This window comes from Cebus imitator, unplaced genomic scaffold (assembly GCF_001604975.1).
Source record: "Cebus imitator isolate Cc_AM_T3 unplaced genomic scaffold, Cebus_imitator-1.0 Scaffold38, whole genome shotgun sequence".
NCBI lineage: Eukaryota > Metazoa > Chordata > Mammalia > Primates > Cebidae > Cebus > Cebus imitator.
In genome coordinates, this window is record NW_016107353.1 from 4,188,155 (window position 1) to 4,215,296 (window position 27,142).

The 27,142-nt window shown below is 54.2% G+C and overlaps 1 protein-coding gene across 1 annotated transcript; it reads left to right on the forward strand.

Moving 5' to 3' along the window:
* Positions 1–27,142, forward strand: IKBKE (inhibitor of nuclear factor kappa B kinase subunit epsilon). Its single transcript, XM_017525250.2, has 22 exons — positions 1–455; positions 905–994; positions 3,809–3,927; positions 4,635–4,775; positions 5,166–5,295; positions 6,493–6,674; positions 7,124–7,284; positions 8,174–8,284; positions 8,583–8,762; positions 9,375–9,565; positions 10,316–10,380; positions 10,466–10,557; positions 10,710–10,796; positions 15,511–15,586; positions 15,707–15,819; positions 18,148–18,224; positions 21,146–21,185; positions 21,985–22,086; positions 23,339–23,435; positions 23,577–23,689; positions 24,220–24,291; positions 26,354–27,142. Exons 3-22 carry the CDS (start codon positions 3,841–3,843, stop codon positions 26,385–26,387), a joined length of 2,151 nt encoding a protein of 716 aa, XP_017380739.1. The 5' UTR covers positions 1–455; positions 905–994; positions 3,809–3,840; the 3' UTR covers positions 26,388–27,142.

A 27,142-nucleotide genomic window follows, 5' to 3' on the forward strand; every position in this document is an offset into this window, starting at 1 on the left:
AGATGCCAAAACAGCACCCAGCTGCCCACCACAATTACCAGAAGGGCCCCAGTTCCTGGCTTCTCTGTGGCTCAGACGCTGGTCCTATCACCTACACTTGGGAGCTCAGTGCATCCTCTTTCTCCTTCTGCTGAGGTGGTGGCTGCACTGAGTTGCCTCTGTCTCTTTAAGAGAGAAAGAGAGAGCAAGAGACGGAAATCAGGAAGTATGAGAGAGCCGAGAGCCAGGACTCAGGGCTGAGCTTGGTTTTCCACCGCCACAGGGAGGCAGGGAAGAAACCCACTAGTCCCAGCTGCTGCGGTGGCACAGGCCATCACGACTGGCCTGTCTGTGGGTCCTAGGGGCCCTTGGCCACCAGGAGGCTAAGAATACTGCCCATGAATGACAGCAAGCCCTGAAAGCTCTGGGGGTGCCACCCGGTCCCACAAGCCTGCATCCCTTGCAGTGGAGATGGGGTGAGTGTGCAGCGCGTGGAGGGGGCGGGGTGGAATGAGGAGGGCAAGCAAGGGGCAGCTGTAGGACAGCTCAGCCGGGCACAGGGGTGTGGGCAGGTTGGCAGCAGTGCTCTCATATAGAGGGTTGTGTGTGGCATAGAGGTGAGCCACCGTGGGCCAACCACAAGCCCTCCCTGGGCTCCGCTTACCAACACCCGAAGCCAGTGATCAGCTCCCCACGCCTGCCTCACCTTTCCCAGGATCCTTCTCCCTGGCCAGAGTCTCAGGAGTAGGAGATACCGGGAAAGTCTCCCTGAACAGTTGGGGGATAGAGCTGGAAAACCCCAGCCCTGTGGGGGAAGTGATAAACAGGAAAGGGTTAAAGGGCTAGGGCCAGTGGCCTTTGATGGAGGCTGAGAAGCAGCTGCACTGAGGGGCGCCTCTCATCCGCCCTCCTCTTTCCGGTGTAGCTCTGCGCCTGGACGTGCCACAGACAGAAAACACAACACACGCTCGCCAGGAAGAGCCTTTGCCTGACTCAGGGCGGCTCAAAGTGTGGGGTAAGTGCATTTGGCCACAGCAGAGCCCTGAGGAGGGAGGGGAGGAGTGTGTGGGTCGGTGGCAGCTCACATGCTTCACTATCCACTGCTCATTCATCCAACCACCCGCTGAGGGCCACTGAGCCCTTCTATGCACCAGGTGCACCGGGTGGTGCTGGGAGGATCTGCCAAGCGTGCAGAGTTGAGCCAGATGTGCCACAACCAGAGCTCGCAGGCACAGAACCCAGGGGCACACCGCCTGTCTGGGACTCTGCCCTTTGCACCTCACTGCCTATTACCCCAGAGTCTTCAGCTGTTCCTCACCCCAGTATCAGAGCCCTTGGCCTTGACTTGATTTCAGCGTGCTCTGCTTCAGCCCCGGCCCCCAGCCCCCAGCCCTGCTGGCTGGATCCAGCCTTGGAGGGGAAAACCTGACCCGCTCTTTCACGCTGAGCTTTTGGAAGCCTCTCAGTACCTCATTTGCTTCTGTGTAAGATACACTCCGACTTGGCCTGAAACTCAGAGTTGACCAGCAATCTCTTCAAGGGGCCTCTGGATCAGTGAACTGACATTCTCAAGGATTTTAAAAATTCGTTTCTTTTTTCTTGTTGATTTGCATTTTTTTAAAAGATTACACAGGCTGGGCGCGGTGGCTCACCCATGTAATCCCAGAGCTTTGGGAGGCAGAGGTGGGAGGATCACAAGGTCAGGAGATGGAGACCAGCCTGGCTAACATGGTGAAACCCTGTCTCTACTAAAAATACAAAAATTAGCTGGGTGTGGTGGCACGTGCTTGTAGTCCCAGCTACTCAGGAGGCTGAGGCAGGAGAATCACTTGAACCTGGGAGGCAGAGGTTGCAGCAAGGCAAAATCACACCACTGCACCCTAGATTGGGTGACAGAGAGAGACTCTGTCTCAAAAAAGAAAGAAAAAAAAAGATTACACTAAGTAAATATTCACAGTGAAGGAACGTAGGATTCCAGGCATGGCAACCCTCAGTTTGAGAACCCTTGTAGGTTGTTATAGGTCTATAGAATGTTAGAACAAGAAGACACCTTTTCTAGTCTAGCATTATTTAAAAGTACTTAAGTGGCTGGGCATGGTGGCCCACACCTGTAACCCCAGCACTTTTTTGGGGAGGCCAGTGTGGGCAGATGGCTTGAGCTCAGGAGTTCAAGACCAGCCTGGGCAACATGGCAAAAACCCATCTCATCTCTACAAAAAATACAAAAACCAGCCAGGTGTGGTTACACATGCTGATGGTCCTAGCTATTGAGGAGACTGAGCTGGGAGGATTGCTTGAGCCCAGGGGATGGAGGTTGCAGTGAGCCATGATTGCACCACTGCACTCCAGCCTGGGTGACATGGAGAGACCTTATCTCAAAAAAAAAAAAAGTTTTTAAAGGATGGCGGCCCTTCTAATGCTTCTGTCCCCAAGTATCCCAAAAAGGCCAACCCTGGCCTTCTTTTTCAGAGAGAAATTGAGTGTAACTTCTGAGGCTACACTTTCTGATACTAATTGCTGTAGGAGAATCAGCGTTTGGAGAAAAGATGAGGACAAAGATGGGAAGCAGAGCTGCAGGGGGTTCAGCCTCTCCCAACGGCCGAGTGATGAAGTTCCCTCCCCGATACCCTGCTCTCACGCACACCCCCACACCCACACCTTTCTCCCCAACACACACGCACACAGGCGCACACACACGTATGCACACACACACACACACACACCCACACCCACACCTTCCTCCCCAACACACACACAGGCACACACACGCGTACACACACTTATGCACACACACACGCACACACACACACATCCCCACCTCCCCAACACACACAGTCACACACATGTGTGCACACACACTCGCACACACCCTCACACCCACACCTTCCTCCCCACAGCACACAGACACGCACACACACATGCACACTCACACATGCACACTCCCCACACACACCTTCCTACCCCCAACACACACACCCACACCTTCCTCCCTACCCCAACACACACACACACACACACGCACACACACACCTTCCTCCCTAACCCCAACATACACATGCGCACACACACACACACACACACACACACCTTCCTCCCTATGCCCAACACACACACACACACACTCACACCCACACCCACACCTTCCTCCCTAATCCCCAACACATGCACACGCACGCACACACAAATGAACACGCACACACGAATACACACACACACACACACACACACACACACTCTCTGAAGCAACCCTGTCCCTCTTGGAGCAGCACTGGCCCCGCTGTCAGCTCACAGCAGCAGGAAGTGGTGGGCCTGGCAGGCAGGCCCCGTGGGGGCTGGGGGAGTGGTTCCAGGCTCATGTTGCAATCCTGGAGATTTGTGGTGGTGTGAGAGATGCTGCCTGCCCTGGGGCCCTTCCTTCTATACTGTTTCTGCTTTCTGGGACAATCGCAAGACTGGATGCCAGAACTCCAGAAACCTAAGTGCTAGGGAGAGGTGACAAAGACAAGAGGTTTGTCTCTGCAGAATGACCTGCCTGGGGAGGGGCTCCGAGGGAACCTGGGGAGCCAGGACAGGCAGAAGGCCAGGCCCCTTAGGTGGAACAGGTGCAGCTGTGGGCTGAGGGCTCAGCGGGGGCTCGCTTGTGCTGTGTGTCCTTATAGGGAAGTTACTTAACCTTTCCGTGCTTCACACATCCCCCGCTCCCTTGCGTGTGGAATGGCCACATGGAGCCCTTCTTAGGGTGGTCTTGGGGGACAGTTACAGTCAGGCCACCTGTGGCCACCCCACGCCAGAAATGGAATCCGGGGCCCCCAGCATGCTCTTTTTCCAGGCGGAAGGTGACCAGCCAGCCCAGGGCAGGAGATGCAGAGCACCGCCAATTACCTGTGGCACACAGATGACCTGCTGGGGCAGGGGGCCACTGCCAGTGTGTACAAGGCCCGCAACAAGGTAGGGAGCAGCCCTGGCCAGGCCCTGCCCAGCCCAGTCTTGGCCCCCTACACCTCGGAAACTGGCTCAGTCAGCCCCCCGTGGGCCTCAAGGGCGGTGGGACAGGGACCTCTGGGCGTTGTGCAGCACACTCACATGGTGGGTTTGAGCAGAGGGATGGGGAGCTGCAAATGGCTCCCTAAGAGGATGCCTCTGTCAGGCACGAGTTGGGGGAAGAGAAAGATGAAGTCACAAGACACACATCTGCGGGAGGTAACAGCAAATGGGATCTAGGACTAGCAGAGGGGATAATTAAGCCTTGTTTGGATTTATCCTGTGGGAATATATGAGATGCTATCCACTCTGCCTTACTTAAGGGTGGGGGCCAGACACACCAGGTTCCAATCCCTTCCCTGCTGCTAGCTTCCCCAAGGAGTGCTAGCTGCCCTTGGTGATTGTCAATAGCAATTGTAATAATAACAACAAGCCGTCCCCTGCAGGAGGTAAGGTTGCCAGGCTCTTGTCACCTCCCAGTGCTGGACTGTCTACCCCTTGAGAGGGAAAGGAGGTGTGGGTGGGAGCCGCCCCCATCCAACCAGGTTCATCTCTGAGGTTGGGCTGGCCAGAGAGGCTGAATGGGGGCCCAGGAGAGAGTGGCTGCTGTCCTGCGGGAGCGGGGCTTGCCCTAATACCCCTGCTATCTCCCACTGCTCCCTCCCCAATGGCAGAAATCCGGGGAGCTGGTTGCTGTGAAGGTCTTCAACACCGTCAGCTACCTGCGGCCCCGCGAGGTGCAGGTGAGGGAGTTTGAGGTCCTGCGGAAGCTGAACCACCAGAACATCGTCAGGCTCTTCGCAGTGGAGGAGACGGTGGGTCTGGTGCTTGGTCAGAGGATGGTCTTGTCCTTACCCTTACGGTCTGAGGAGTGTCAGGCCACACAATAGCAGAGACTTGGTCCCATGCTCATCAGCAGGTCAGGCAGAGCAGGCAGGCTGCAGAAGGAAGCAAAGAATGCAAGGGGCTGGAGGCAGTGCACGGGAATGAAATGAGGGACAGAATCAGTACCTAAGCAGAGAGGGCTTCTTGGAAGCGGTGACTGTGTATTCAGGTGTGTGGTATCACTATGAGGCCATGGAGGGAAGGCCAGGCCGGAAGCTGGAACCTGGAGAATGGGGGCTTTGGGCTCCAGGCTGAGCCACTTCCTAGTGAGTGGGGAGGAGAAGTGCCGTCCTCCCGAGCCCCTCTCTGTCCCACCACAGGGGGGCGGCCGGCAGAAGGTGCTGGTGATGGAGTACTGCTCCAGTGGGAGCCTGCTGAGCGTGCTGGAGAGCCCCGAGAATGCCTTCGGGCTTCCGGAGGATGAGTTCCTGGTGGTGCTGCGCTGTGTGGGTGAGCCCCTCCCTTCCCCGCCTCCTCCCTAGACCAGCAACAGGCCTGGGACAGACGCTGATGGGCAGGACCCAGGCGTCTGACTCCTGATAATCATTCCATTTAAAATTCCAACTTAAAAATTCAACTTAAAAAAGAACACAGTGTTCATAGCAGCATTATTTGCAATAGCCAAAAGGTGGAAATAGCCTAACTGTGTAAAAAAAAAAAAAAAAAAAAAAGGTGGGAGGAACCTAAAACAGAATATTACTCAGTCTTCAGAGGAAAGAAATTCTGACACCTGCCACAACATGGACGGACCTTGATGACATTGTGCTAAGTGAAAAAAGCCAGACACAGAAGGACAAATACTGTATGATTCCGCTCATGCATTCACAGAGACAGAAAGTACAATGGTGGTTGCCGGGGGCTGGGGGCAGAGAAGAATGGAGAGTTGTTTAATGAGCACGGTTTCAATTTTGGAGAATGAGGCCAGGTGCAGTGGCTCACGCCTGTAATCCCAGAACTTTGGGAGGCCAAGGTGGGCGGATCATTTGAAGTCGGGGTTTTGAGACCAGCCCAGCCAATGTGGTAAAACCCTGTCTCTACTAAAAAAATACAAAACTTAGCCAGGCGTGGTGGTGCATGCCTGTAGTCCTAGCTACTTGGTAAGCTGAGGCATGAGAATGGATTGAACCTGGGAGGCAGAAGTTGCAGTGAGCCAAGATCACGCCACTGTACTCCAGCCTAGGTGACAGAGTGAGACTCTGTCAAAAAAAAAAAAAAAGAACGTGGAGAATGAGAAAAGTTCTAAGATGGATGGTGTGATGGTCACACGGCAGCATGGCTGTGCTTAGCACCACCGAGCTGTACACTTAACGTTGGTTGAAATGGGAAATTTGGTTATGCATATTTTACCACAATTAAATACATAATAAAAAGAGGTAATACAAAGAGGGGTGCCGCCCTTGGGGAGGCAGAGCCACCATCCCTCTCGGTTTCCTAGAGAATCCAGATGGCACCTCCATACCCTAGTGACCTTCGAACGCCCTCCTCAGCCACATGCCCATCTCTGCCCTTCTGCTCGTCCCATGGCTCCGTCAGCCCACGGGACCTCCTGTCTCTCTAAATGAAAGGACAGCCTTCCCACCAAGATGAGCCTCAGGCACTAGACTGTCCCCAGCCAGAGCCAGCTAGTGGCCCCTCGTCTGTCCCCAGTGGCCGGCATGAACCACCTGCGGGAGAATGGCATCGTGCATCGGGACATCAAGCCTGGGAACATCATGCGGCTCATGGGGGAGGAGGGGCAGAGCATCTACAAGCTGACTGACTTCGGGGCCGCCCGGGAGCTGGACGATGATGAGAAGTTCGTCTCGGTCTATGGGACTGAGGAGTACCTGGTGGGTGAGCTGCTGGGGACACGCTGCCCCACGCTGAGGGCTCCCCTTGCCTTGTGAACCCCTCAGAGCCCCCATGTGAGGGCCTGGCCACCTCCTGCTCCCAACAGGGTTATGTCTCTCCCCTGTGCCCCAACCGGAAGAACGCATTCTGTTCTCTACAATGGAAAAGGTGAGGCTGCAGCCTGGCCAGGCCTCCCGGCCTTGTGCAGTTAGCTCCTTGCCGGACACTGGGGAGGACGGGGCGTGTAGGTCCCACCTTCCCCAGGACACAGGGTGGGCAGATGGAAACGCTCTGGGGAGGGTGAACGCAACACCTGTTTTTAAGATGACAAAGGAGAAGGATTTGAACAGTTCTGTTTTCACCTGCAGGTGGTGGAAGGAGGTGTGACCAGTCTCAGGCCCTTGCCAGCCCTCCCCCTCCATGACCGCGTTCTGGTTCTCTCTGGCAGCACCCGGACATGTATGAGCGGGCGGTGCTTCGAAAGCCCCAGCAAAAAGCGTTCGGGGTGACTGTGGATCTCTGGAGCATTGGCGTGACCCTGTACCATGCAGCCACAGGCAGCCTGCCCTTCATCCCCTTTGGTGGGCCACGTCGGAACAAGGAGATCATGTACGTCAGTCGCAGGGCGGGGAAGTGGGGTGGATTGGCGGTCACCTGGCCCTTCCCCGCCGGTCCCTGCTGTGTCTCCTGGCCCCCTCACAGTCCACAGCCCTCCTCTGGTCCACCCCCGCCCGGGCTCTTTGTAAATCTTTTTTTTTGTTAATTGGATCAAACAAGCAGCTGAGCTCTGCCCAGGCTAATGGGAGTCTGCCAATACTCCCCATATTTGATCAGTGCTTTGCTGTAGTCCTCTGCTCACCTACTGCTCTCCTCTTCTCAACTGAGGCTCGAAGAGCCACTTGCCCAAAGTGGCAGAGCCTGCCAGGGGTAAAGGTGGCCACTTCCTGTTCCCAGGTCCAAGATCTCTCCACGGTTTCCTGTTGTCTGACAGGGAAGTAGCCAGTGGCTGGAGGCCCTAGCGGCTCCCTCTGAGCACACCGCCCAGAGCAGAGGAGGGGTCAGCCGGTGTAGCAGGAACGTTGCTGCGCCCCCACTCAGCCCAGGGGTCCCGCTGTGTGGGACCTATATCAGGCCTGCAAAAGGGGAAGGGGACCAGTGTGGACGGGGGCTGTCAGGGAAGCTGGACGCTTGGAGGGAGAGAACGAGGAGGAGAGGATACTGGGTCCACACACAGCTTGGGCAGAGGCGTGGAGGCTGGCCAGGCTGGGGGAAGCATAGCGGGGGAGAAGCAGTGGACAGGGCACAGGTGTCTCTACCTGAAGCAAAGGGCTCTGGGATGAATGCCAAGGCAAGGTGCTGTCACAGCTGGGAGCCAGGTGGCTTGCACTCCGTCTCTCGGGCTACCTTGGGGTGGTTGGGTGACTTGAGCCTGTGTGCTGAGTGTGTCGCGCCTGAGTGTGACGGCTGGGATCCCGCTGACCCAGGCTTGCTCCTCCAGGTACCGGATCACCACAGAGAAGCCGGCCGGGGCCATCGCTGGCACTCAGAGGCGGGAGAACGGCCCCCTGGAGTGGAGCTACACCCTCCCCATCACCTGCCAGCTGTCACTGTGAGTGGGACCCTGCTGGGTGGGTGATGCTGGAGTCTGGGCTGAGTATCACTTCTCTCTGCTGAGTCAGGACTTTCTGAGGTCTGTTCCAGCAGGTCCCAGGCATGCCGCGGGCTTGGGTACAGCACCTTCCCATCTGGATGCTGGAACGAGTTCTTCCAGCTCTTCCTCAACCCACCTTGCCCCACCGCCTTGGCCCTAGCTCTTCAGGACATTCTCTTAGAATGCCCCTATTGCCTGCTTATGGAGGACAAGTCTAGGCTCGACCCCTGACAGTCTCCATGTCCTGGGAGGGCAGGGGGCTGCAGAGCCAGCTGGTACCCATCCTGGCCAACATCCTGGAGGTGGAGCAGGCCAAGTGCTGGGGCTTCGACCAGTTCTTTGCGGAGACCAGTGACATCCTGCAGAGAGTTGTCGTCCATGTCTTCTCCCTGTCCCAGGCAGTCCTGCATCACATCTACATCCATGCCCACAACACGTAAGCAGGGGCAAGGGAGGGAAGCAGTGAGAACCTTCTCTTCCCAAGCAGCGGTGCCTGTCCAAAGCAGCATCTCCCACAGTACATTCTGAGGCGTGTGTACATAGGAACACTTCTGGGTCCAAACGTAGTCTGGAAAGAGACTAGTTCTACAAAGTTAAAGCTAAACAGGTTTTCTTGCACGTACTTCAGAGAGTCAGTACCTTCTCTAATGCTAATATGCATTACACATCTGAGAAGTGTGTGCGTGGTGTATGTTGGCCATACATTTCCTAAATGTACTGCTCATAGAACCCCTGATTTCTGAAGAATTTTGTGGAACTAAGTAAATTTTAGTGTCAGTGTGACAGGAAGAGGCGCAGAGCCAGAGGCTGGGTATTGGGACTCCTGGGACCTGTTTCCATGCTGTCTCCATCCACTATAAGATGAGAGTTCACAACCTCTCCCCTTGGTCTCTCCACCTTTAATAAGTGAGAAAATCACCTCCATCCCTCCATCTGCAAAACAGAGCCCTGTCTATGGGCAACACTTAGCTGGGGCTTAGACTACCCTGGCCCCTCTTCCTGCCTGCTGACACCCCCTGCTCTCTGCCCCCACCACCGCTGTGTCTAGGATAGCCATTTTCCAGGAGGCTGTGCATAAGCAGACCAGCGTGGCCCCCCGGCACCAGGAGTACCTCTTTGAGGGTCACCTCTGTGTCCTCGAGCCCAGCATCTCAGCACAGCACATTGCCCACACGACAGCAAGCAGCCCTCTGACCCTCTTCAGCACAGCCATCCCCAAGGGTCTGGCCTTCAGGGACCGTGAGTAGAACCACCTGGGCTGGATCATCCTCCTCCCAGCATTTTTCTCCGAGAGACAGGGGTTTGCAATCCAGGGCATGGGTTACTTTTCCTTGTGGGTGTTTCTTTGGGGCTACAGGGAGCAGGAGGCGGATGTGGGTTCTAATCAATTCTGCAGATGCCTCTGAGATGCCACGTGACGTGGGCTGGTGGCTTGACCTCCCTGGGGCTTCCCAGCATCCTCAGAGCTGTGGAAAGAACTCCAGTGGAAACAGAGAGATCTGGATTTAATATAGTTTCCATAATCTCTGATTTGTGGGGAAGTCTTAGGCAGTTTATGTTGTAAGAAGCCCAAGTCTGAGCTCCTGGAAAGAAGGGAAGGGGGTCAGGGGTCCAGAGCTGTGGCCTTTCCCTAAATTCTCATAAAAGTGTCATTTCTTCTCATTTGAAGAATGCCAATTTTATCCTCCTTCTCTGAGGCTAGGAAGAGGTATTAACCTCAAAACCTGTGGGCAAGAGGGTGGTTTAGTCCATTTTTAGCCCGTGGCCATTAGGATGTAGTTCTCAAAAGTGGCCACCAGGTGGCAGTGAGGGATCACAACCTTAAGTGTGGCTGAGGCTTGCAAGGCTGGGGGTTCAGGGTGAGTTGCGAAGCCTGAGGTGGGAGATGGGCAGTGAGGGGTGAATGTGAGCTGGAAATAATGAAAGATGGGCTCTGAGTCCACCCAGCACCACAGAGGCAGGTCCCTCAGACAGGGTCTTTGTTTGCAGCTGCTCTGGATGTCCCCAAGTTCGTCCCCAAAGTGGACCTGCAGGCGGATTACAACACAGCCAAGGTGAGGGGCAGCCCCCAGGTGGCAGGGAGGGGCGTGGCCCAGGGGCCGAAGGTGTGGGACCTGGTCCTGTACACCTCTGTTTTAGGGCATGTTGGGCGCCGGCTACCAGGCCCTGAGGCTGGCGCGGGCCCTGCTGGACTGGCAGGAGCTGATGTTGCAGGGGCTGCACCGGGTCTTGTGAGTACCATCAGGGCCAGGCACAGAGTGAGAGGTGGGCAGGAGGGGGCGGCAGGCAGGAGGGGAGGCGGGCACCCTGGGACTCTGCCTGCATGCATGGTGCTCTGAGTCCCCTGATCAAAGCAGCTCTGACTCAGTCTCCCCTTGGACAGGGAGGTGCTCCAGGCCACATGCAGGCGGACTCTGGAGGTGGCGAGGACATCCCTCCTCTTCCTTGGCAGCAGCCTGGGCACTGAGAGGTGGGTGTCTGGCCCAGGCCAGCCGGGACCTCTCAACGCTGCTCTGTCTGCTCCTCACTCTCGGTACTTCCAACAATGCACCTCTCCTCCCCAACCCAGAGCTCCTGCCTTCTCTGCCCTACAAGAATACAGGGCACTCCCACCCTATCCCTTCTCCCCACTCACCAAATAACAGCAATGGCTCCCACCAAACCCAGTCCCTCACCTGCAGGAGAAGGGGCCCCTGGAGGCACGGACTCTCCAGGTGCCAAGGTGGCTGCCCTTTTCCAGGAAGGGGCTTGCATCCTGCCAAATCCTTCTCTGAATGATTTAGAATAATCACCCTATGCCAAGTGCCAGCAGAACTCAAGGGGAAGGACTCACACCCACGCACAGTCCCTGCATGTAATCGGGAATGGAGACCCAGTATTCTCCCGCCCCATCTCCTGCTTCCTCTGAGTCTTCCATTTGCCCTTGCCTTCCTTGGGTTCCCTGCCCCAATCCTTGGAACCCCACTCCCTCCATTCCAGGCATATTAGGGAGGATGGGTTGGAAAAGGAGAGAGAGTGGGGAGGAGGAAGCCAAGTGGAAGCATCTGGAGATGGGGAATGTGGGAAGACTTCATTGGCCAGAGCATGGCTGAGAAGTGGGCATAGCACCCCAAATCCTGGAAGGCATGAAGCCATGGTACAGCTGAGGCAGGTGAGGAGTGGGAGCTCCACAGCCTAGAGATGCCACTGGTAGCAGGAGTCTCTGGGGACAGAGGATCAGAGCCTGCCCATATGCCTGAAGGCCCCCATCCTCCCACCATCCCCCAGCCCTTGTCCTCAGGGAGCTCCAGGGAGTTTCCCAGCTGTGTGTTGACTCATGCAGCCCCATGCGCCTCCTGCTTGGCAGCAGCAATGCAGATGATAGGGCCCCTTGGAGGTGGAGGAGCAGGGAGGGGGAAACGGAGCGTTTCCAGATGACCGGGATGGAGTCTCCATCCAGGCTGAGCTCCTGTCAAACGGTGACAGAGAGCGGGGTGCAGTCAGCAGAACTGCAAGTGACTCACCTTTGAGCAGGGCTCTGTCCAGGGCAGAGGGCGTTCCAGGATAGATGTGGCATCGTGTCATACAGAGAGGCCCATGCTTCCTCTGGAGCAGCTAGCCCTTCCTGGACATGTGAGGGCCGACTGGATTGTTGGGGAAGGGGAGACTAGATTTGGATAGAAGCAACCACGGAGGCCTTCCTGAAAGATGAGGTTTTAAGGCCAGAAGGAAGGAGACTACCTCAGGCAGGAAGGTCTGTGCAGAGACAGAGAAGATTAGGGCTCTGTTCATGGGGGAAGGAGAGGGTGCTGGGGAGGCTTACTGAAGCCACAGTCATGATGGCAGATATCCCAGAGCGAAGTCAGAGGGGACAGAGGAGGGGGTAAGGAGGGGAGGGAAGAATGCATAGAGGCCCTGGAGGGGTCCAGCTAGAGGGCGGTTGGACCCCAATAAAACAAACAATAGGGAGGCATTGTGGACTCTTGATCTGGAAAGATGTGTTTGAGAAAGCTTTCTGGGTGTCTGTCTGCCCACTTGCCCAGGATGGACATGCATGGGGCAGGTGGAGTGGCGTGCTGGCCCGGGTCTGGCGTCCTGGCATCCTGGCGTTTGCTGGCTGCTGTTCCCGTTCTGGCTCTGCAGCCTCCTCCAAAGTGGCCTCCATGGTGTGTCTGGAGAGCTCGGGTCAGGCAAGTGGCTGCTTTGAAGCCTATTTCAGCCTCCTATCAAGGAGGAGGATGGGAAGCAAAAAGAGTTGAGAGCAGGCGAGCCAGAGGGCACACGCGGCCTCTTCTCTTCGTACGGGTGTTACTCCAGTCTGTTGTTACCTTCCCCTACCTGGGTCTCTGTATCTTCATTTTCTTTCTTTCTTTCTTTTTTTTTTTTTTTTTTTTTTTTTTTTTTTTTTTTTTTTTTTTGAGACGGAGTTTCGCTCTTGTTACCCAGGCTGGAGTGCAATGGCACGACCTTGGCTCACAGCAACCTCCGCCTCCTGGGTTCAAGCATTTCTCCTGCCTCAGCCTCCCAAGTAGCTGGGATTACAGGCGCGCACCACCATGCCCAGCTAATTTTCGTATTTTTAGTAGAGACGGGGTTTCACCATGTTGACCAGGAAGGTCTCGATCTCTTGACCTCGTGATCCACCCACCTCAGCCTCCCAAAGTGCTGGGATTACAGGCGTGAACCACCGCTTTCAAAACCAGAGGGTTGGATGATCTTGGAGGCCTCCCAGCTCCCACATGTTGCAATCCCATTCTTCCCGGGACATCCTTAGACCTGTAGATTCTCCTAAGGTCTGAAGACACTAGCTCTACCCCCAGTGGGACCAGGTATTTCCATGATCTGAATGTCACACTGGAGGAGGCCAGCACCTTTGCCCCACCTGGTGACTCGCCTCTGCCCCAGTGTGCTCCTCCTGCCTCAGGCTCCCCAGGACCGCTCCCTTGGCAGAGCAACTTCTGCCTTTGTCCCAAAGCTCCCTGGCCCTCCTTGGCAGCTGCTGCCATCTGGAGGCCCTGCTCAGGTAGCCAGGACTGGCTTCAGGGATCCTAGGGCTTTCCCCAGCCCCACCGCCAGGCAAGACTTTGCAGGCAAGACTTGCTTTCCGGGCAAGACTTTCTCTCTGAGGTCCCTTTTGATCCCTGTGAACAACTTATTAGGTCGCAGGAAGGAAATCTGTCTCCTCGTTTTATAGATGAAGAGCCTGAGGCCTGGCGAGCTAAAGGACTAATCCAGTATCATGCAGATAGCAGGGGTGGCTGCCAGCGCTAGGACTTGACCCAGGTCTCTTGACTCCCTGTGGAGATGGGCTGGGTCAGCCTCACCCTCTTCTGCTGTCAAGTATCCCATGCCAGCTGGGAGTGGTGGCTCACGCCTGCAATCCCAGCACTTTGGGAGGCTGAGGTCAAGAGATCGAGACCATCCTAAATTGGTGAAACCCCAGCTCTACTAAAAAAATACAAAGACTAGCCAGGCATAGTGACACACGCCTGTAGTCCCAGCTGCTCAGGAGGCTGAAGCAGGAGAATCACTTGAACCCTAGAGATGGAGGTTGCAGTGAGCTGAGTTTGTGCCATTGCACTCCAGCCTGGTGACAGAGCAGGACTCCATCTCAAAAAAAAAACAAACAAAAAAAAAAAACCCATGCCTTAAAATCCATCTGTGCACTCAGTAATGCCTTCAGCATCCGTGCACCGCAGAACTACTGTGTGCTGAGCAAGCGGCTGGGCTCTGGAGATGCAGGAGGAGCAAGGCGGCAGCGCCCCTTCTTCAAGAAGCCTGCAGTTCATTCCTGATTCTCTCCTTGCCCGGCCCCTCTTTCCTCCCCTGCTCCCCCATTCTCAAGCCAAAACACACAGGATGCTTGTAAAGCATCGTGATTGTTACTGAAAAAGTGGATGCTAATGGTAGAAAGTTAGAAAACAGATAAGCAAAAATAAGAAAATTAAAATCCCGTATCCTACGACCCAGCTATAGGTTATCACACCTTAGGAGTACACATCCTTCTAGATATTTTTCTACTATGAATAAACAAAACCAGCATAAAATTGTAGTGTAGCTGCTGTTTATGACCTGTTTTGGGATCACATCCACTGTCCCACCTTTTGGACTCATCTAGAGTTTCCCCTTGAAGTTGTTTGTCTTGTCCTTCTTTATCAGCATTTCCTGGAAACTGGGAGGTTTTAAAAATTTTTTTCGTATTTTACTTTCTTTCTTTTCTCTTTTTTCAAGACTGGGTCTCTATGTTGACCAGACTGGTCTTGAACACCTGGCCTCAAGTGATCCTCCCACCCTGGCCTTCCAAAGTGCTGGGATTACTGGCGTGAGCTACCATGGCCATGCTTTTGTTTTTTACTTTCTTTTATTTTATTATTATTTTTGTAGAGACAGGGTCTCACTATGTTGCCCAGGCTGATCTCAAACTCCTGGCCTCAAGCAATCCTCCCACTTTTGCCTCCCAAAGTGCTGGGATTACAGGCGTGAACCACTGTGCCAGGCCTAAACTGGGAGGGCACAGGCTAGATGGATTCCAGCCAAACATTTTTTGCGAGAATACATTCCAGATGATGCCGGGTACTGTATGTTGACATAACCATTGGCTAGTGGCGGCCTGAGTCCTTTAGTGTACAGTTGTATTTTCCCTGTAGAAGGAAGAAGCAGAGTGCTGTGGCCTTGTCACCGTGCAAATGGCCACGCCTTTGTCATTCATCATTGCTAGTAACGCTGTGCCCTGGGGAACAGTTTCAGTGGGCTGCAGGACGTTAATGCTCTCACCTCTGACACATCATTGCCTAGTAGTCTACCAAAGATACCTTTTCCCTCATCAGAAAGCTATTGGTTATCAAGAAATACAGTTTCTACTGGACAGAAACTTAATTCTTTCCCTTTAGTTACAAATTTTCCTGGTAAGGAGATCATTAATAGCATCCTTGCATCATGGGCCCATGAATTTTCATGGACTCAAGGTGTTACAATCTGCCTCAACCTTTATTCTTTGCATTGCTCAACCATGTCACAACTTTGGGTGAGTGAGGCCCTCTTCAGGACGGTGCCTCTGTCCCAAACACAAAACTCCCCAGAGACCCGGAGAGCCAGCAAGGCTGTCCTGCAGATGCTATGCCCAGCTGGTGCCCACAGAGCTCGCTGCCTCCCACCTTGGCTGTTCCTAAGCCCCAAATGTGGCTTTTCTCCTTGCTTCTCTCAAGGTTCAGCAGCGTGGCTGGAACACCTGAGATCCAGGAACTGAAGGCGGCCGCAGAACTGAGGTCCAGGCTGCGGACTGTGAGTGAGGCTGGAGGGCAAGGGCTTAACAGGATCAGAGCTGGGGCCTGTGGTCCAGCCAGCCTGCCCATCAGTGCCCAGGCTGAAGACTCCATGGAGGTCTGCTTTTTTGCCCCACAGCTAGCTGAGGTCCTCTCCAGATGTTCCCAAAATATCATGGAGACCCAGGAGAGCCTGAGCAGCCTGCGCCGGGAGCTGGTGAAGAGCTGGGATCAGGTACATGAGGAAAGAAGGTCTGTGGGATTTTCCTTCTTTGTGGGGTGGGAGTGGGGGAGCGTGCAGCTCAAAAGGTCCAGTAGCCTTTATAGACATCAGCCAGCATTCTCCTTTCTCTTGGCAAGAGTGCAAGGGCATGGGGGCATGGAGGGAGATCCTGCAATGAACCTCCCCACCAACGCCACCGCCCCAGACACCAGCCAGGAGAAAAGGATCTGGGGTCCTGCCCTCATCTGGGAGTTTGAGGAACGCCTTGGGAATCATAGCAGATGCAACAATTCCAAATGAAACAAGAGTTTAGCTCCCTTTCCCTGTGTCGGTCCCTTGGGTAGGTCCTCTCGTACAGCATCTCGTTGAACCCTGAAAGCAATAATAGTGCTACGATAATGCCCTTTTATAAAATTGGCTGTTTTTATTTTCTTCTTTGAGACGGAGGCTCGCCGTCGCCCAGGCTGGAGTGCAGTGGCGCGATCTCGGCTCAGTGCCATCTCTGCCTCCCGGGTTCAAGCAATTCTGTGCCTCAACCTCCCGAGTAGCTGGAATTACAGGTGTGTACCACCACGCCTGGGCAATTCTTTATTTATTTATTTTTTTAGTAGAGACAGGGTTTCACCATGTTGGTTAGGCTGGTCTTGAACTCCTGACCTCATGATCTGCCTGCCTCAGCCTCCCAAAGTGCTGGGATTACAGGCATGAGCCACCAAACCCAGCTGCTAAAGCCCTTTTTATAGTAGAGGAAGCTGAGTCAGTGAGGTTAACTTACCCAAGTCACAGCCAGTAAAAGACAAGTGACAGAGGTGGCATCAGGTCAGGTCTGTCCACCTCCAGAGCTGATGTTCTTGGCCTACACTAGTCAGGGATTCACAACCTTTAAAGCGCCACTCACCCTTTTAACAGACACAAAAAGCCCCACCCACCCCCAGCTGACCGTGTGGAGTTGCTGCCTCCCTTGCCACCTCTGACCAGGGAGAGGGTGGTGCCCAGAGCGGACCTCCTCCCATTCTCTTTGGTGCCTGCTATAATCTGGGCCTATCTGCAACCATCACCCCATTCCCTCAATTCTAAATTCAAACAGCTCTGAACACCACAGGAGTTTTTCTTAACTGTTTTGGCCATAAAACCTGACCTAAACCGAATGAGGCTTTTTGTAGACTTTATCCCACTTAGGGGGAATGTTCTTGTGGTTCTTTGGAGACGGGAATGTGTTTGATTAGAAGCTGATGCCCTGCTCGGGGCATTCTACAACACACTGTGTGCGTACCAGATGCCTTTCTGATATCAGAAGACAACTCTGAATTTGGAGCGCATTTGGCCCCAAGCCTTTTGGATGAAGGCTGAGAATCCGAGGCTCCGTCCTTTGGATGAAGGCTGAGGATCCGAGGCCCCGTCATTTTGGATGAAGGCTGAGGATCCGAGGCCCCGTCCTTTTGGATGAAGGCAGTGGATCTGAGGCCCCATCCCAGCTACCTCGTCTTCCACCTGCATGTTCCTGGCGGGGCAGGCTCCTTCAGCTGGCAGAGCCCTGGAACAAGCTTGTGGTCTGTTCAGAGCACAGCTCCAAAAGTAGCAGAGATGGAGTCACTTGGAGGTGCTGCAGGGAAGAAGTGGAGCCACATAGGCCTGCGGGTGAGGAAGAACTTTCCCCACACACCACACTCCTGACTTCTCAAACAGAGCATTTGTATCCAGCCTGAAAAGGGGAAGGAAGAAGTAATAATGACCTTCAACCCCAGATGGAGAAGGTCCTTGGGAGACCATCTCCCCTTTCCCCTGCCTCCGGGCAGGACCAAGCCTGTTGATTCATTCTTGTTTTCAACAAGGATTATTGATTCATTATTTATGTTAAGTTTCTGCTGTGTGCCAGGCATTGGGTAAACCAAGAAGCTATACTCTTCTGCTTTTTCCAGATGACCAGAGAGAGATTTCAGCTGCTCTCCATCCCCAGCTGTCACGGCCAGACACGCTCTTAGGTTTCAGGGGCCTAGGCTCCTTCCCAGGGCCTAGTGTCACAGCTTCTCGTGTAGTAAAGGCCGTGTACCTGTTGCCTGTCCTGCTTGGCTTCCTGTCTCTCTTATCTCTTGCTTAACTCATGCTGTGAGTGCATGTGTGTGTGAGAGAGGGAGAGTAAGCCATGAGAATGAGAGATGGCTGGCTGACGGCAAGGAGGTCTCAAATAAACCTGGAGACAAAACAGTCACCTCCACTCCCAGAGTGATCCCCCACCATTGTGGCAGTGAGGCTCCTCCTGCAGGGAGACAGCTCCTCCCCTATTCCACTGCCACCCCTCCCCTTTGCTCTGTGCTGTTAGATTCTTCCAACACCTTCTCTCCGTCCCTTGCCCACAGCATCCAACAGATTCAGTGCTGTTTGGACAAGATGAACCTCATCTACAAACAGTTCAAGAAGTCTAGGATGAGGCCAGGTGAGCCCGGGAGGGCAGGATGCCCTTACTCTCTCCTCTGTCTCCCTTCTTTCTTCCTTTTCTCTGGTTGGTCATTGCTACTCCAGCTGGTATTGCTGGAGGCCCGCTAAGTGGATGGTTCTGCTCAGCTGGTCCAGGGCAGGGCCCGTGTCTGCAAGCTGCCTGCAGGCCAGTGGGGGATGTGAAACCTTTACACACCTGCCTGGTGCCACATGAGAGGCTTGGATCACATGAGTGGGGGATGCAGTGGGCTGGGGCCTGGGTGCTCTAGAATAGGTTGCCCTAGAAAGAGATTCCTCATGTCAGCAGGGTACTTTAAAGTATAGAGTGTCCCTAACCATGGTGTCCTGAGGAAAAGGGGGTAAATCAGGAGAAGTGCCATTTTGAGTCACCGGGCCAGGGATTTTGGCAGCATGATCCCTTCATTCTCACAAGGACACTGTGGCAGGGGCTTGGGGGTGAGAAGCTGCTTCGCCAAAGTGACTGCCATTGTGGGGTAGTGCAAGGGTGGGACCAGGGAGGGCCGGTGAGGGGCTGGAGCGAGACTGTGGAGGCCCTGGTTGACTCTCAGGTTGAAGAACAAACACACCAGGAACCAAACCTCCCTCTCCCCTCCCAGGCCCCAAGCATTTCCTAATCCATAGACTGAAGGTCTTGGGCTTGTTTGCTAAATTCTCTTCTCTCCCTGGGATTATCTAAAAACCACTGTCCACTAGAAATAGAATGCCAGCCACCCAGGTAATTCTAAGTCTTCTAGCAGCCAATTTTTAAAAAGTAGAAGGAAACAAGTGGAACTAATTTTAATGTGTTTTTCAACCCAATATATCCAGTGTCATTTTAGCATGTAATCAATATAAACAAAATCCCTAAAGAAATACTTTGTGTTCTTTTTGTGTGGTGTCTTCAAAATCCCATGTGTATATATACACATAAATACATCAGTTATTTCCTTAGAAATCTTTTCATAATGATTACATGCTAATATATATATTTGAGACAGGGCCTTTCTCTGTTGCCCAGGCTGGAGTACAATGGCATGATCACTACTGCTCACTGTCACCTCAACCTCCTGGGCTCAAGCCACCCTCCCACCTCAGCCTCCTGACTAGCTAGGACTACAGGATGCTTTCCCATTGCATTCTTTTATTTTTTACTTTACTTATGTTTTTTAGACAGAATCTCACTCTTGTTGCCCAGGCTGGAGTACAATGGTGCAATCCTGGCTCACCACAACCTCTGCCTCCAGGGTTTAAGCGATTCTCCAGCCTCAGCCTCCCAGGTAGCTGGGATTACAGGCATGCACCACCTTGCCTGGCTAATTTTGTATTTGTAGTAAAGATGGGGTTTCTCCATGTTGGTCAGGCTGGTCTTGAACTCCTAACCTCAGGTGATCTGCCTGCCTCAGCCTCCCAAAGTGCTGGGATTACAGGAGTGAGCCACCACATCCAGCCTGCTTTATTGTTTTATATTGCTTTTTGGCAGAAATTTAGTTTCCCAATAGAGATGTGTTATAAACATGTGTGTGTGTGAGTACACACACACACACACACACACACATACATATGCATACGTATGTGAGGCTGGGTGTAGTGGCTCATGCCTGTAATCCCAGCACTTTGGAAAGCTGAAGCTAGAGGACCACTGGGGCCCAGGAATTCAAGACCAGCCTGGGCAACATAGCAATACCTGCCTCTACAAAGAATAGACAAAACCAGCTGGACGTGGGCACGCAACTGTAGTCCCTTGGGATGCTGAGGTGGGAGGATCCCCTGAGCCTGGGAGCTGGGAGTTTGAGGCTGCAGTGAGCTGAGATGGCACAATGGCAGGACTCCAGCCAGGGCAACAGAGCCAGACCCTGTCTCGAACATGACACCTCTAGGCATCGTTACCCTCCCCATTTTATAGATGAGAAAACCAAGACACAGAAAGGTTAAGTAGCCCAAGTCATCTAGGTCCAGCTGCTCTTAACCATCCCATTTTACAGCCTCAAATGAGTTTTCCTTCTGTTGGTCTTTCAGAGTCCTTTATTAAAATTAAAAGTGAACCCCTAACTGTTAAAACCCTGTGTGTTGAAAGATACCATCTTTTAAAATGCCTAGTGGTCTTCAGGGCACTGCCTTGCTTGAGCCTCACGGGACTCCCAGGTGGCACCCGTGACGGTTGAGGAGACAGGCTCAGCCAGGTGAAATCACTCGCCTAGCGCCACCTGCCAACAGGAGGAAGGGTTGAGGTTTGTCCCAGGCCCCTCGGACTGCACACATGCTCTCAGCTGGCCGGGTACAGGGCCCAGGAGGGGGCTTCTGCCATTAGGGGAGTGGAATGGGGAGGCTCACAAAGTGAACCAGCATCGTTTCACCTTGGGACTGCCGCCACGCTAGAGGCCCATTCCTGCAAAGACCAGGAGGGGGCAGCATCTCTCTAGTACACGAGCCTAAGGGCCCTTCAGGACGCAGCCAAGGCCATGAAAACCTCAGCGTTTCTGGCTAAAGCGGCTGGGCAGAGGGGGTAGGTAAAAGTTGGCGGCCTGGTTTCTGTAGCTCGTTGCAAGCAGAGACCATGAGTACTCAGGGATGGGACCACCTGCAGGCATCAGTCACTCTGGGAGGGTGCTGGATAAGGGGCTATGACTGAGCAAGCTTCCTTCCAAGCCCCCTAAGCATCCCCCACCCCCAACCCTGGCCCTGCACTGCAGGCTGCCTTCCCTGGGGGCCCTCACGCAGTTTCCCCACAGCTTCTTGAGGCCGGGGCCTCGTCCTAATCAGCAACTTGGGTGCTGGCTTTCCTCTTCTGCCCTAGCTCTCCTGGGCCATGAGTTCCCTGGGAAGCAGCCTGGGCTGTCCGTCTTTGTAAGTCTCTCCAGGCCCTTGCAGCACTGTTTCACTGACTGAATAGGTGACATCCGTCCTGTCTGTTTCCTCCAGGGCTCGGCTACAACGAGGAGCAGATTCACAAGCTGGATAAGTGAGTGGCCTGTCTGCCGGCAGGCGGGTGGGCAGGAGGGTGGGTGCCCGAAGGGCAGAGCGATCCTCAGGGCCAGAGGAGAGGTGGTGAAGGGCCCTGAGCAGCCTGCAGCTGAGCAGAGTTGGGGCTAACAGGTTATCGGGGCAGCGGAGGGAGTGTGCATAGCTTAGTCGGAGGGAGGCTTCTCAGATGCAATCTTGATGTAACTGGATTTATTTCTGGTATGCACGAGGCTGTTTGCCGGGCTTTTTTCTCAAATTGTACTGATTGACCACTTACCACTTCCTGCTTCCGACCTCTGCCTGAACCTTCCCCGAGCCTCCCCCTGCTCCTTTGTCCCCCATGCTTCCGGACACTCTCACGTCCAGGAGGCCCTCCTTGATTTAATGGTTATCTGGGAACTCACTCCCCCAGTTCTACAAGTATGCTGATCTCTCTCTCTCTCTCTCTCTCTATCTCTCTCACACTCACTCACACTCACACACACACACCCCTACCTTCTTTCCATGGCTGCCTCGCCTTCCTCCCATTTCCTGAGGACTAAGCTTGAGCACGTGTGTGTTTCTTGAGGACCCGCTGTGCATCTCCCATGTGTCCCTGCTGATGTGGGCTTTGCTGGCCACCTCGGCCTTCACAATCCAAGTGTGTGACCGTCCTTCCTCGTTTCCCAGAGACATAGCCCTGTTGTGGATGCAGGGCTGGGCACTTATGACCAGGTGGTGACGGAGACCAAGGGATGGTGGGCTGGTGCACAGGTGGTTCTGGCTGCGCATCTGTACCTTGGTCCCTGTTGTTCTAGGGTGAATTTCAGTCATTTAGCCAAAAGGCTCCTGCAGGTGTTCCAGGAGGAGTGCGTGCAGAAGTATCAAGCATCCCTAGTCACGCATGGCAAGAGGATGAGGTAACAGCCCCTCCTGAGCTCATGGAGCCCAGGGCCTGGCCTGGCACTTTGAAGTTTCAGAGGACTCATGGCTTTGTGGGACCCTAAGGGAGAGGGAGGAGTGAGTGAATGGGTGTGAGCAGATGAGTGGTTTTGTGTCCCTGGGTGGACAAGGCAGTTGGCTGGGAGATTTCTATACCTTAGTTTTAATCCCACAAAACACGCCCTATGCAGGAGATATCATCACCCTATTTCCTAGATGAGGAAACTGAGGCTCTGAGAACAGGCCTCTCTCACACTATCACACGGCTAGTCAGCGGCAGACCCAAGATTCATATGTGGCTCTGTCTGCCTCTACTATCTGGATTCCTCAGGGCTTTTGAGGGTAAAATCAAATCAAATCTGGATTCTTTCCACCATCCACCTAGTTGTGTTGAGAAATCTCTTTCGGAGAACACAAGCCCCCCAGGATAAGGACTGTGGCAGTGACCCTTACATAGAACCCTCTGTCACAGTGTCCCCTTCAGGAGTTTCGGGTTCTGCCTTCTCAGATCAGGCCCACCCTCTGTGATTTGCCTGTGTGAACATCTGACCCTCCTGAGAAGAGAGGACAGTTTCCCATGTGCTGCCACGTTCCGAGGCCTGTGGGGCCTCAGCTTATTATGGGGCTGAGACCTGGCACTCCCCCACCCTCATGCGAGGACACTGATGCCTGCCTCTCCTACTCCAACCCACCACAAATCCTGGTGTCATTGCTCTGGAGTGGGCTTGGAGATCGGGGTTTTACAGCTCCTGCAGGTGATTCTCATGTGTGGCCAGGGCTGAGTACCAGCCCCTGGTTGAACAGCTCTGGGCCTTGGGGAAAATGTTCCTGCTCCTTCCCTCCACGTAGAGACAGAAGAGAATCCACACTGGAAATGAGACTGTGGGCAGTTCCCCACACGGAGAGCCCTGGTGTGGGCTGCCTCTCTACAGCCTGACTGGCGCCACACTCACCAGAGCTGGCGTGCGTCACCCAGCCCCAGCCACATGCGTGATGTTGGTGCTCCCCACTGTGGCTCTCAAGGGTCCCTCCTGGCCTCAGGCAGACGTGTGTATCTGCATTATTGCAGTGGGGTGGGCAAGCGTGGAGGACACAGCTGGCAGGGCAGATGCAGCGAGGGAGGAAAATACCCAGAACCCACCTGTGTCCGTGTGCAGACCCGACGTCCTAGGCGAACCCTGGGAGTGGGCTGAGTCCTGCTGTGATTCTAAGTCTCTGTCTGCTCTCTAGGGTGGTGCACGAGACCAGGAACCACCTGCGCCTGGTCGGCTGTTCTGTGGCCGCCTGTAACACAGAAGCCCAGGGGGTCCAGGAGAGTCTCAGCAAGGTGGGCATGGCAGAATTCCAGGTGCTCTGGGGATGCAGGCCGGGGCGCTTGTTACCCATGTCTTCCCCTCCTCGGCACTCCCCTACCCAGCCACATGAAATGTGGCTGCTACTTGCTGACCAAAGCATGGCTTCCCAGCAGATCCTGGAAGAGCTATCTCACCAGCTCCTTCAGGACCGAGCAAAGGGGGCTCTGGCCTCCTCACCTCCCATATCTCCTCATCCCAGCCCTACACCAAAGGACCTGCTTCTCCAGTAAGTGCTGGGGAGAAAGGGGGTGTGTATCTGTGTGGAAGGGGGTTTCGGGGAGCAGGCTGAGGTTAGAGCCTGAGGAGTTTTGCCTCATGCTAGGCCTAGGAGGCAAGAATAAAGAGACTGGCCAGGTGCGGTGGCTCACACCTGTAATCCCAGCACTTTGGGAGGCCAAGGTGGGTGGACCAGCTTGAGGCCAGAAGTTTGAGACCAACCTGGCAAATATGATGAAACCCATCTCTACAACAAATACAAAAAATTAGCCGGGTATGGTGGTGTGCGCCTACAATCTCAGCTACTCGGGAGGCTGGGCACGAGAATTGCTTGAACCCGAGACGCAGAGGTTACAGTGAGCCAAGATGGCACTACTGCACTCCAGCCTGGGTGAGGGAACAAGACTCCATCCCAAATAAACAAACAAGAATAAAGAGGCTGCTTCGGTGGGGCTGCAGAGGAGGATGGGCCTCCCAGGAAAGGGGTCCAGGCAGGGCGACCTCCAGCCTCAGCCGCTTCCGCTGCCTCTGCCTTGGCAGCATGCAGGAGCTCTGCGAGGGGATGAAGCTGCTGGCGTCTGATCTCCTGGACAACAACCGCATCATCGAACGGTAAGGCGCTTTCACCTTGTGTGCGGCAGCGCTGGGTGTTCAAGCTCCCCTTGCCTGGGGGCGGAAACTCCCCAAGCCTGCCCATGCCGGTGTGATGGTGCATGTCCATTTTCCAAGCAGCCCTTTGTCCACAAGTGAGCTGACATCCTCAGGAGGTGTAGGGTTCACTTCGAGGTTTTAAAGTGTGAGTCCCCATGCTGTCGGGGAGCTGGGGGCCTTGGAGGCATGGCGTTTGTGCCTGTGTCCAGCTCTGTACTCCATGTGGACTCTGTGTCCAAGCTGCCCCAGACCGTCTCCTTGAACCACAGCCATCTTCAGGGTTGGTGCTGTTTTCATCCCCATGTCCTACCCCAGGAAGCCACAGCACACACAGCTTGGGTGGGATGCCCAAGGCCGGTGTTTCTCTGGCCTTGTGGGGCTCCCGTCCCTCCTGCCAATGCTCATGGGCCAGCCCCAGCTGCAGGATCATCTCCTGATTCGACTCCCCTCCTTGGGGTGCTCAGGGGTTGTGAGAGGTTGGTGTGGGAACACAGCAGGGTTCAGACTTTGGGATTTTGCATACCAGTAAAAGTTATAAAAGAAAATTGGAGGCTGGGTGCAGTGGCCCACACCTGTAATCCCAGCACTTTAAGAGGCCGAAGTGAGTGGATCATGAGGTCAGGAGTTTGAGACCAGCCTGATCAACATGGTGAAACCCCATCTCTACTAAAAATACAAAAATTAGCTGGGTGTGGTGGCGCATGCCTGTAATCCCAGCTACTCAGGAGGCTGAGGCAGGAGAATTGCTTGAACCCAGGAGGCAGAGGTTGATCGCTTCACTGCACTCCAGCCTGGGTGACAGAGAGGGACTCCACCTCAAAAAAAAAAGAAAAGAAAGAAAAAGAAAACTGGAAAACCATGGAGTTACTAGCTGTTCACATAACCAAGTAGGCACATTTGAAGTGGAAAAAAAAAGCCCTGCCATCTAGTAACCCCACTTTTTAAAGCTCATGTTACCACCCAAGAGATAATCTCAGGATAAAGAAAGGCCCTTGCTTGCCCTGAAGACCAGGAGCCCTGTTTACAGACATGTACACACGTGCACGCATCTCCCACTCCCCCTGTCATCCTCGTGTCTGTCATTTTCCTATCTGGGAACCAAGGACAAGGTAGAATCAGCAGAGATCCCTACAGGATTTCGATCCTGACCCTGCGTCTTACCAGCTGCATGACCCTGGGAGATGTGTTCCACTCCGAGCTTCAGTTCCTTCCCCTGCGAGACAGGAGTCATGGTTTCTACCTCATGGTGTTGACATAGGGATTGAATAAAATGAGATATGCAAGGTGCTTGTGGGTAGTGGGGTGTGGAGGGAAGGGCTCAGTAAATGTTACTTCTTCTCCAGGGGCCACTCTCATCTAAGACACTAGCAGTGGGGCCAGGCGGTAGAGAAACCAGGAGCAGAGTTTGTGGTCTGTCCCCAGAGTTTCAGAGGGTCCTTGGGTAAGGGAGGCAGCTCCTTCCTGTCCTGTTCCAGCAAGAGAACTCATCCTCTTAAACACCCATAAAGAGGACATTTGACAGCTTCTTGGATAGATTTTCCGAAACAGCCCTCTTGGTCCGGAAGTTCTAATTTTAGTGCCAACATAAATTGTTCTTGCTGTGATATGTAATCTACTTACAGATAGTTCAAAACTTTATTTTAGTGAATTTTCACTTTCTTATTCAAAGCTGTAGCCAAAGAGCCAAATGAACCTATTGAAACTCCTTTCCCCTCCTCCTAAACCTTGGCTGGACATTGGAATCACCGGGGACCTTTTAAAAGTACAGATGGCTGGGTCTTGCCCCAGAGACTCTTGTGTGCAGCTTGGGGTTAGGATTTTTATAAGCTTTCCAAGAGATTCTAATCTATAGTCAGAGGTGAGAGCCAGTGGGTTCTTGGCAGGGAACGAGGGTGCTACAGGGGGAGAGCTGAGGACTTGAATGGCTCAGTGCTCTTGAAAGCTAAATGTGCTGGGCCCTGGAGTGCGGTCTGCAGGCTTCTCCAGCAGGTGGGCACTGCTAGCCTGTACCTTTTCCTTGTAGGCTAAGTAAAGTCCCAGCAGCTCCTGATGTCTGAGCTCCATGGGGCACGTGAGGCATCCTGAAGCATTAGAATGACTTGAACACTGCTCTCCAGCACCGTGAGACCAACCCAGGGCAAGATCCTGTCCCATCACATCAGCCTACCTCCCTCCTGGCTGCTGGCCGGGATGTTGCCAGCATTACCTTCCACTGCCTTTCTCCCTGGGAAGCGGCACAGCTGAGATTGGGCACCAGGCCACCTCTGTTAGGACCCACAGGGGAGCGTGGCAGCCACCGCCTGGGCTGACCTTTCCGTCTTATCCAGGCGCAGGTATTGCTCCTCCGTGCCCCTGGCTGGGCCATGGGGAGAAGAGGCTCTCATACGCCCTCGCACTCCCTCTGGTTTGTAGAACTTCACTCCCTAGCCAGCAGGAGAGGAGGCCTCCTGGGGATTCCCCAGGGTACTAGGTCAGGAGACCTCATCACAATCTTCCTTCCTCTTCAAGCGTTTCATGTTGAACATAGCAGTCTGCTCCCCTGTGATTTCCAAGGGTCACCCTTCGCAGCCCCAGGCAACATAGAGCCTCCTGTTCTTTCTAGGCTTGGTCTGACGGAGCCTGAAGTTGAGAAAATGGGTGGCCAGGGCCAGGGCCAGTGCCATGGGGCCCCCCTTTCCCTCTCCGTCACTCCCTGAGGCTCTGGCTGGTCCTGGGACATGCAGCCAGCCAGTGGCAACAGGCCTGTGAGTCCAGGCAGATCCAAGGCCTGCACCTTCAAGAAGTGGAATAAATGTGGCCTTCATTTCTGTTT